The 11,047-nt window shown below is 33.9% G+C and overlaps 1 protein-coding gene across 2 annotated transcripts; it reads left to right on the top strand.

Moving 5' to 3' along the window:
• Positions 1–534: 534 nt before the first annotated feature.
• Positions 535–10,469, top strand: LOC107020725 (serine/threonine-protein kinase PBS1). 2 transcript variants are annotated; one of them, XM_015221191.2, is made up of 5 exons: positions 535–887; positions 1,142–1,344; positions 5,671–5,860; positions 9,000–9,391; positions 9,650–10,469. In XM_015221191.2, the coding sequence occupies exons 1-5, from the start codon at positions 770–772 to the stop codon at positions 10,142–10,144; spliced, it is 1,398 nt and encodes a 465-aa protein (XP_015076677.1). In that variant the 5' UTR covers positions 535–769; the 3' UTR covers positions 10,145–10,469. The 2 variants fall into 2 exon arrangements, with proteins under 2 accessions (XP_015076677.1, XP_027772961.1); XM_027917160.1 differs by lacking the exon at positions 535–887 and adding an exon at positions 989–1,007.
• The last annotated feature ends 578 nt before the right edge of the window (positions 10,470–11,047 follow it).

Genomic DNA, 11,047 nt, shown 5'->3' with positions numbered 1-11,047 from the left:
GCTATGGTGGTTGATTTTTTTTCAATTATTCATAATTATTCTTGTCGTATGTATTCACGAACAATTGAATCACTAATATTCCTTTGCAATTTATGTAAATTAAAAATAAAATATAATTTAATATTGAATAAAAAATATTAAAAAATAAAATTTTATATTACATAAAAAATTCTATATAGGGTAATTATTTAAAAAAAAGAAAGAAAAATTTATATTATGAAAAATAGGAAATAAAAATGAAACATAAATAATAATATAATATGAGGAAAGAGAAGAAGTCGTCGATATTTGAAAATTAAAATAGCAAATAAAGTTGAAACATGTTTGATTGTTATAAAAGAAATTAAATAAATAATTTATATTCATTTATTAATTATATATATAAAAATAAAAGTCTATTTTAAGAAAAAATAACAAGTAAAAGTAACTGAGGAAATATATTTATGGTAAGCAGCTACGAAGGTGAATGTGAAAGGATGGAGTAGAATTAAGTCTTAGGGAGAATTTTAGAAGATATATATATATATATAGCAACACTTGTAGAATCGTATGTATCGGTGGTGTGTGTGTGCGAGAGAGAGAAAAAGACGCGCACAAAGCAAAAGTGTGTAATGTAATGTAAATGTAATGAAAAGCCGGCTACAAGTTTAGACTAACAAATCATCTCCATCTCCTCTGCTATTCATCTAAAGCACTAGTTGTTTGCTGATCACAGTAAACGATTGAGCTGAAGATTTGATTTGATTGGATCTTGTAAGTTTGTTAATAAATGGGTTGCTTCTCTTGTTTTGATTCAAAAGAAGATGAGAAGTTGAATCCCCAAAAAGATAGAGATGATTCTGACCGCAAGCAACCCCCTCCCTCCAATATATCCAGGTTATCTTCAGGTTTGTCTTTCTTTTTTTTTTTTCTCATTCCATTTTTATATCATCAGCTTCAAAACTCACCTACTTTGATCTCTCTCTTTTTGATTAGAATAGGGGGGAAATCAACTGATTTATGGTTCGGTATGTATCAATGGATTTAAGATCAATCTAGGGGATAGAATTTGGATGGATTATTCCCTTTTCGGTTCGTAGATTCTAATAAATTATATTTTTTTCTACTACTTATGGATGGATCTCTACTGTTTTACTTACAGGAGCAGACAGACTTAAAATAAGAAGTAGTAATGGTTCAAAGAGAGAATTTTTGGGGCTAAAGGATGCACCTGATGTTCAGATTGCTGCACATACATTTACTTTCCGTGAGCTTGCAGCTGCTACTAATAACTTCAGGCCAGAATCTTTTATAGGGGAAGGAGGGTTTGGTCGTGTGTATAAAGGGCAACTACCTAGCGGTCAGGTAAATTCCTTTTTCTTTTTGTTTTTCTAGATTATCTTTTTGCCTCGTGTTACCGGCCTTTCCCCCTTATTCATTTTCCTTCTTCTAGTAGGGTTCGGGGTTGCGGTGCGGTATGAAGCCTGCCCGCACTCTGGCATAGGCACTTCTTATATCAGAAGTTGTTTTACTTGAAAGAAATAGGTAGATGAGACAATTAGCTGAGCTCCAGTCTTTAATTATTTAAGATTTCCTTATTGTGGTAGTTCTCATGTTGGCAGAACATAAGAGGTAATTGGTTTGGAAATGAAGAGAGATAGGTAGACGGAGCGAACCAAGTTTTTTTTATAGTGATATTCAGAAATAGAATGTAATTGTATCTGTTTGGTGATCAGTTTGCTAGTTTCTTTCATCCCACTTGGTCTTCCTTTTCTAGTCTTGTGTGAAGAAACTAAAATTTTGTGGAACAATCACCTCAATCACCCCACTTGTGTGCACTGAGTGAATCTAAAAGCACACATGTTCATAGAGGGGCTGGCTCTGGCTAAAAGTAAACCAGAAAATGATCTTTGTTTTTGTTTTTTCATCAAGTTGAACACAGAAAAGCAAATGGTAAAGCAGGCCATTAATGATGCTTATATAGCTGGTAGGAAATAGGAGCTTAAGACATCATGTTCCGATGACAAATCTGCTGGAGTTTGAATTCTGGACTCCCTTTAATCTGCTCAGGGACAGAGCCAAGATTTCCCCATGATGGAGGTGAAAATTATGCTTGATATTCTGAAATGCTAAGTTGTCATATCCTAGATGGATCAGTTTAGTTTTAAGGGATCCTAGATGGCTCATTTTCTTATAGAACTAAATTGTGAGGTATCACCAATTTGTCTTTATGGCCTAATTAATTTGGCAGGAAAATAATGCATTAATTCAAATACCATAGAGAAGGAGGAGACACAGAATTTTAAGATATTCCACAGATATAGTCCAAGTGAAACTCGTGTTACCTTCATTTTCATGCATTCATCTTGATTTCTTGCCCCTTCTACCACAAATGTAATATCACAAAAAAAATGATAGCATCACGATGACAAACGTCCATTAAAAGACTTGGATTAGCTTGGGAATCAAGAAGATGTTTATCGTGGAAGAAGAGCTCAAGAATGAGCCTGAGAATATGCTTATCGCGGAAGAAGAGACCAAGAATAGCCCCAGGAATTATGGCAAATAGTGGACTAAGTGATACACATATTTCATGGTCCAAGTTCAAGTCCAAGAGGAAGAAGATTGAGCCACATGGAGCCCAAAAGAGAGAGGAACATGGAGCCCAAAAGAGTGTCAAACATGCAGCTCAAAGAGGGCTGAATCCACGCCCTAATAGGGGTGTGTTTTGATGCAAATTTCACATCTTTCCTTGAGTATAGTTAGATAGTTTATTATACGAACATGCAAGTATACCTGGTCGTACGAGTAATAAAGTGTTAAGTTCAGAGCATCAAACCCATAGGGACTTGTAATTAACTATATACTAAACTAAACGATCGTAGTTATATAGACAAAAAAACAAATAATCAACTACCCAATGAAGACTCACCTACTAGCCTTTAGAAATATTCACACTTGTAATGGCCATGAACATTAACAAATTTACTCATGTTAAAACTTAGAAAATATAACCATTTTTATGGGTATATATCTTATTGATGCATACCCCGAAGTTTATAAAGCTCAGTGCACAATTTTGTGGCAATACTATTTACCTCACGACAACATCCTTTATGACAAAAAATAACTTGTTGACCACATATAGTGCACAAACCATGTCATATCTACATTTTATGAGATCAAGTTATGATAATTTAGAATATTATTTGAAGGGAGAGTAGGAAGACAAAGCAATTACTTTACTGGTTTGATTTCCTCCACCGTTTGCTGCAATAGTATGGGTACATCAACTCCTGTATAATAATCTTATCCTTGTCCATGGTTTTCATCTGTAAGCTTAAACCAACTGATTGAATAAAGTAGAACTTTATAAACACATTAAAACATTTGTCTTGATTCTAGCATCAGACGAAATCTCAGTGACTAGCACAATAATATGGTTCCATTAAAATCGTAGGCCAGCACCAACAAGAAAATGAACTAGAAGGTGATGATATTTAGAATCTCATGTTGTAACGTGTTATGAAACTTAAAACTATAAGAAGAAAATTATAGTAGGGAAAGAGGGAAAACTTCTTAATCTATGGAGGGGTTCTTTACAATGAAGAGAATCCCTTTAATTTGGGGAAATTAACTTGATCCCTAAGTTAGAGTCCCTAACTTTTCTCCAAAAGGTACATACAAAATAAACATTTAACTATAATACAAATATATTTATAACAAAAGTGAATTTTTGTTATTTTTGAACGACAACATTATTATTAATAGAATTTGACAGATTTCTCTTCTTTTACACCTTTGTGTGTCATCACTATGGTTTTATCTTGCAATAAACATTCTTTAAGAGGTTAGTCTAATTCTTAACTTGATATCTTTGGTTTCCTTTCAAATAAATTAAAGAATGTAATTAGTCTTTTTCTTTGACAAAGAAAAAATGTAATTAGTCTTTTTTTTTGACAAAGAAAGAATGTAATTAGTCTTATACTAATTAGTCTCTAATATCATCAAAAGGGAGACTCACATAAATATATTATAATGAAAAAATATTTATCAATTATAGCAATAACATTTTTTTTTCACTTAATCACTTTTAATACATGTATAGTACAATTTTAATACATATTACAATGAACAATTTATTATTCACATATAATACAAATTTTATTGATGGATAATACATTTATCAAACATTTTAACACACTTATAATACAATGAGACAATTTCTTACCAAACAAACATAATATATTTTAAAAAACAGTTATAATACATATATATTGTACATGATTCACTTATAATACATATTGCAGATTTAATATAGTATTGCTATAAATAGTAATAAATAAAAACATTACAAAATAGAAATTATTTATTAAAAGGTACCACTCCAATAATTTTTCCTCATTAAAATAGGGGTCTAGATCACTTTGTTATCTAAGTTCTTGAATTGACTCTATTAATATTATAATTAGCTTCGATCCGTTAATTTTTAAGTACCAAGATTAGTTAGGATTATTAGCACTTTATTATTTGGGGATTTTATTATCGAATTCCGCATATCTTTAAATTCCTGTCTTTAATCTTCATATTTACCATTCTGCATTATTTTCTTGTTTTCTTTCAAGTAACGGGATTCTTATCAGAACACCTTTGAATTCTTGTCCCTTGTTTCTTAGCAAAACTCTAGTATAATCTGATCTTATAAGATTTTTGTGAAGTAAAGTTCAGTGTATTGTTTACTGCCAGATACAACCACAAAAGAAACTCATAAGTCATAAATACCAATAATGCTACAAAAGTTTCAGTATGTGGGCTTCTGGTTATATTTTCAGGAGAAACTAATAAATCTGAATAAAGCAAGCTCGAGTAAATGTCCATTCTTTACAAACTGTGATAACTTTTTCTAAATGTATCCCTTATATTACAATCATGTCAACTTCTTCACCAATATTGAAGGAGAGATTGCTATTGTTCGAACTTCCCTTGCGGCTAAACAACATTATTATTGCCATTACCTAAAATTTTGAGGAGCATTGCCAATTAGAGTATTTTAGCAATTTATAAATTAGTAACAAGGTTGAAGCAAGACAGTGCTATAGAATTTCATAGCTTTCATAATTCATAAAATAATTCTTCTTGAAACTACCCGTGTAGTTGTACATATTATTGATAGGTATCTTCTAGACCCTTGAAGAGCACTACAAAAGGAGGTAAATTTCAGGCCTAAATGTTCAAGCAAGGCATTTTCATAGAACTCACGTTAACTAATTCTCAATTGATAAGATAGTTTCTATAAAAAAATGCTGGATGACAAAAATAACAAGAGATTAATAGTTTAGTAGTTTACGTAGATAGACGATTGCTTATTCCATGCCATGCCATGTCATTTCTAACATGCGTAATTAGCTGTGATACTTGAACATTCTGCGCGGATAACAAGGAAATAAGATATTCATCTCATTTGACTCTATATGGACAAAAATGTTAGAAGTACCATCTTAAAGCTTCTTAAGTCCAAAAGTTTACCTTGTCAGCCTCTAATCATTGTCAAGGTTTGGTTTGCCAAAAGTTTGAATTTATTTTATATTCTGCACTATTAAATGTGAAGATTCTTGAACGCCCCAGGTAGTTGCTGTAAACTTTTGTTCCTCAGTTAAATATGTTTGATGAATGATTGGTTGATCTTCCCAGGTTGTTGCAGTTAAGCAATTGGATAGGAATGGGCTTCAGGGGAATAGAGAATTTTTGGTGGAGGTTCTTATGCTTAGTCTTCTTCATCATCCTAACTTGGTGAATTTGATTGGTTACTGTGCTGATGGGGACCAGAGACTTCTTGTCTACGAGTTCATGCCTTTGGGATCACTAGAGGATCACCTTCATGGTAACCAATTTTGCATGGCCTTCTGCTTGTCTGATTTATATTTCTTCTCTGTTATGTAGCATGTCGCTTATACCCCACAACACGCAGCAAGATATTCCATATATATTACTTCTTGTGTCCCAAAACTAAAGTTGGGATTCCTATTTTCAGTGTGACTTTTGAACTCTTTTTGAGATAGAATTTTACATGTTTGTGAACTTTATAATATGAAATACATTTTTATCAAAAAAAATTCAGAAAAATATTTGTCGAAGACAAAACTGTTGGACTATCCAGGAAGTGCCATTCTTCGGGAGGGAGAGACCATGGTGGAGCTACAATGACCTAAGTTGTTCGGACTTTTTGTTTTCTGTGTCGCACCCATGTCGACACGACACGGTTGTGGGATCCATACACAATCTGGTCAGTTGATTATGAGTACTTTGACAAAAATCTATACAGAAATTTGGGACAAATAAAAACAAAAGCAAAGGTGAAATTGAAGAACATGGAATAGTTTATACATAGAAATTTCTGTCAGTTCTTTTTCTTTTGTCTCCTTCCGGGATTTTCATCTTGGATCATATCTTTTCTTCAGAATAACTTATAAAATTTTCCACATAATGTCTCATAATTTAGACATACTTTTATAAATCTATTTTTAGATATTTGAATTTTGTCAGCTGAACCTCCGAACCCATGTTTGTACCCCTGAATCGTAAATTTTAGATCATGAAGGATGTAACCTCTAGATGCGCACCCATATCAAATACCTGCACTCGAATCCAAGGGTGGTTAGTTGAGCACCCTTCATCAGAAAGTCTCATAATCTATATAGTTACTATTGTTAGGCCCCTTCTTAAAAAAAAAAAAAGAATCAGACTTGACATACTGGTTTGTTCTATATGGTTTTCCTCCATAACCAACCAGCTCTGAATTTCTCCCGTTCTAAATCAAATATCAAATTTGGCGTTTCTCTTTCTTTTTCTGATCCCACTTATTTCAATTCTTGGCATTTACAGGAATTGGTTTTTTAGAAATCCTATAAAATCTATTTCAACTAATTCACTGATGAGGTGAATTAAATTTTTCATTGCTCTATACATATGTTCTACTCAAATTATTATCTTTATTTTAATTTTCTTATTTATTTAACTTCAAAACCAAATTCTTTCTCCTATCTTTTTATTTTGTTTGCTTCGAACAAAATTGAGTTGTGTTAACGAAATTCCTCGAAAAAAATCTATTGGATCCTTACACTAAAGAATTGGATCCTTACACTAAAGAATTGCTCTCTAGTCTATATATGTGACAATTTGTTCTACTTAACTAATTTTTTTATTTCTTTTTTTAATTTTAATTTAAAACCAAACTCTCTTTTTTTTTTGCTTCTGTAAGATGTGACAATGGGGTCTAACTCAACCTCAAAAAAGCTAGCTCAATGCCTCCTATGTATAAGCAGGACAAGTAAAAACAATGTTATGTTCCTCGAAGCAGGATAAGTAAAAGCAAAGGAACTTTCGGATAATATAGAGTTCATATGTAAAAACTTGTCCAAGCTTTGGCAGTCAAAGTTATGTGGTACTTGGGTTTTTATTTTTTTTTTGTTTCTCACCTGATGTTCGGTACCCACATTGGAATTCGACTAAATTTGGATTCGCGCTGCGAAGTCCCACCTCGGAGGGTAAAGCGCTCCCTAATAAAGGCGACTCCGTATCCAAGGGGGCTTGAACCCGGGACCTCTTGGTTAAGGGTGAAGGAGTACTTAAAGCTCCACCATAACCCTTGTTGGTGCGGTAGTTGCATTGGTGGAAGGTAACAGGTACTAGATGGAGTTAATTAGTACACAGTATTGCACATGTTGTCCTAGACACCAGGGTTATAAGAAAAAACCTGTATGAAAAGTCAAAAATCAGTACAACTATTTGCAGAGTTCCCGTTGAATGAAAATGACAGGGATAACTTGCCTTGAAGAGACCATATTCTGCAAACGTTCAAGCAGGCAGTGCCCAAGTTCTCATTAGAGGAATCTTTTCCATGAAATAACACGAAGCATCCAGTTGATTTCATCAGGGTGGCTAGGCCTGTTTTTGTGCTTGTTGCTTTTATATATTATCTGCCTACATATTTACATATAGTATTGCGCTATATGCAGCAATCAATAGTCCATGTAATCTTTATATCTCAGTCTGAAGTTACACATGACTCATTCTTCGCGAAAAGTTACACATGACTCGTTCCTCGCGCATACGAATAAAATATAGTGTTCCTCACACATGGACTTAGATCTGAACTGATTGCAGTGATAATATTGTTTCTTGTCCCACCAGAATGTCTTATATTGCCATGACCAGTGGTGGATCTAGAGGTGGCCGAGGGTGGTCATCGAACTCCCTCGGTAAAAAATTACACTATATATGAGGTAATTTTCAAATTTTGTACAGATATATATTGATTTTGAATCCTCCAAACACAAGAGTAGAAGTTGACTTAGTGGTTTAGGAGTTCAAAATTCACCTTGAGCTTGAGGTTCCAAGTTCAAATCTCAAACTCTACTGGCCATGATACCATTTATCTGAGGGAAATATTCATGGATCCAGAATCAGTCTGATTGGTGTTAGTTTGTCTCAGCTATGATTTTTTCGTTTAGTCTGTACACTTCATTGTTCTTAATGTTGCACATCCCTTGTTAAGCAGTAAGTACGCTTGATGAATTCTATATTTATAATCTCAGGGGAGGTCATCTTTGCCTTTCCATTATTAATGCTTCCTTGTTGTTTCCGTGACAGCCCTCAATTGCTGGAAACCTGCCTGCCACTCTTCTCATTCTATTATGCAATATGCCCGGGATTATATCTGAAGAGCCAGTGTTGTATAGATGATAATTTAGGATTAGGAGACGGAAGAATAGAATCTTTGTATCCCATGGGTCCCTAATATGATGGTGGTATAAAGAGCTCTTATGGCTTTATGATTGTATAGCTGTCTTTATAAACCTAGCCATTTCTCTCTAAGGCGTACTTTTGATTGCCAGTTTTCAACTTGAATCTTGCTTGTTACCGTTCTCATTAGTTTTTTTATTAACAATAATATACTGCAGAATTTTGTGGCTCTTGGCTTTGTGTTCTTTAGTGATCTCATGTGAATAAGTGGTGTGCAGATCTCCCTCCTGATAAAGAGCCACTAGATTGGAACACGAGAATGAAGATTGCATCTGGTGCAGCAAAAGGTTTGGAGCACCTTCATGATAAGGCGAACCCTCCAGTTATTTATAGGGACTTCAAGTCATCCAACATATTGCTTAAGGAAAACTTTTTCCCGAAGCTTTCAGATTTTGGGCTAGCAAAACTTGGTCCTACTGGAGACAAGTCACATGTGTCCACTAGGGTCATGGGAACTTATGGTTACTGTGCCCCTGAGTATGCCATGACTGGACAATTGACTGTCAAATCTGATGTCTATAGTTTTGGGGTTGTGTTTTTGGAGCTTATCACTGGACGTAAGGCTATTGACAGCACCAAACCTCAGGGAGAACAAAACCTTGTCGCATGGGTAATCAATCTACTTATTTCTTTCCTTTAGTTAAGCAATTTGTTGATTTATTTTACTCGTGATAACGTATTGGAAAGGGGATTCAACTGAAAGTAATTTAAGTGATGGATTCAAATCTCAAGTGTGTCGTTCTTGTTTTTTTTTATCCCCTTGGCAGAATTCCTTGTTCTGCAACTGACCACATTTTTGTGTGAAATATAACATGTTCAGCTGAGAAATTAAATGATTGACTATCCTGTATTCTGAATATATATACAGGCTAGGCCACTGTTTAATGATCGTCGGAAATTTGCAAAATTAGCTGATCCAAGTCTTCAAGGACAATTTCCGATGAGAGGTCTGTACCAGGCTTTAGCTGTGGCCTCCATGTGTATCCAAGAACAAGCTGCTGGTCGTCCGCTAATTGGGGATGTTGTGACTGCCCTTTCTTATCTTGCAAACCAGTCATATGATCCTGGTACAGTTCCTGGGCAAATTCATAGATTTGGTGCAGACAGTGTTGATAGGAGAAATAAAGATGATAGAGTTGGAAGAATACTTAGGAATGAAGATGGGGAAGGAGGAGGATCAGGACGGAAATGGGACGTGGATGGAGGATCTGAGAAGGAAGATTCTCCAAGGGAAACAGCAAGGATGTTAAACAGGGATTTGGATAGAGAAAGAGCAGTTGCAGAGGCTAAAATGTGGGGCGAAAATTGGAGAGACAAGAGAAGACAAAATGGTCAAGGCAGTTTTGATGGGGGTAACGAATAGTCATTAGATGTTCGATCCACAACACTCATTCCCCAGCTAGCTGTACCTTTGATAAGGTAGCCTTGATCTTATCTTAATTTTTAGTTGATCGTCTGTAAAAAACGACATTTCCACCACTTTATCTAGTTAAGTGTGTGATGAAGCTAAAAATAGTCTGTTATTTCAAACACAAGTTAAAAGAGGACAAATGAGGATATATTTCAAAATTGTGAGTAAAGACATGTCTCAATTACTTAGCTGAGGATCATTTACTGTCTGTAATCTTTGATCCTAAACATGTTATACACTAATCTTGATTTTGTTATATGCCAGAAACTTTATTTTACTCCTCTCTGCTCTTTTTCGTATTTTATTTTATTCTTAAAACATTACAAGTATTAACACAAAATTCAACTCTAAGTAATACAGATTAATCAGGAATGGAGATATCTATATCTATTCATAGTATATTTTAGTTAAAATCAAGAAGGTCCTTAAAACTGTGGGTTGGACTTCTTGTTTTTCATTAAAAGACTACTATAGAAAAAAATGTGATTATTATTTAAGTATTTTATAATATTGGTTATTAAATGTATAGGAAAATTAAGGGCTCCTACCAATATGGTAAAACAAAAATGTATGGGTATATAGGTGAATATATATATATAGGTGAATATATATAGTTAGTTAGTTAGTTAGATGTCTATTAATATTAGGAGAATTAATGTCGACAGCTTTCTTTTTCCTCTTTTTTTTTTTTAGTCTTTGTCGTAGGTTGGTCGAATTGCATTATGCTGCCAACATGGATTTAATTTATACTCTGCTCATGACTTTGGAGACATGAAATTATTAAGTTCTGATTAAAAAATATCAATTGTCTTCGCCACATGCTTTGCTAATCGATTAACATGTGAGTAATTTTTT

Source organism: Solanum pennellii, chromosome 5 (genome assembly GCF_001406875.1).
Source record: "Solanum pennellii chromosome 5, SPENNV200".
Taxonomy (NCBI): domain Eukaryota; kingdom Viridiplantae; phylum Streptophyta; class Magnoliopsida; order Solanales; family Solanaceae; genus Solanum; species Solanum pennellii.
This window is presented reverse-complemented; position numbering and strand designations above follow the sequence as displayed.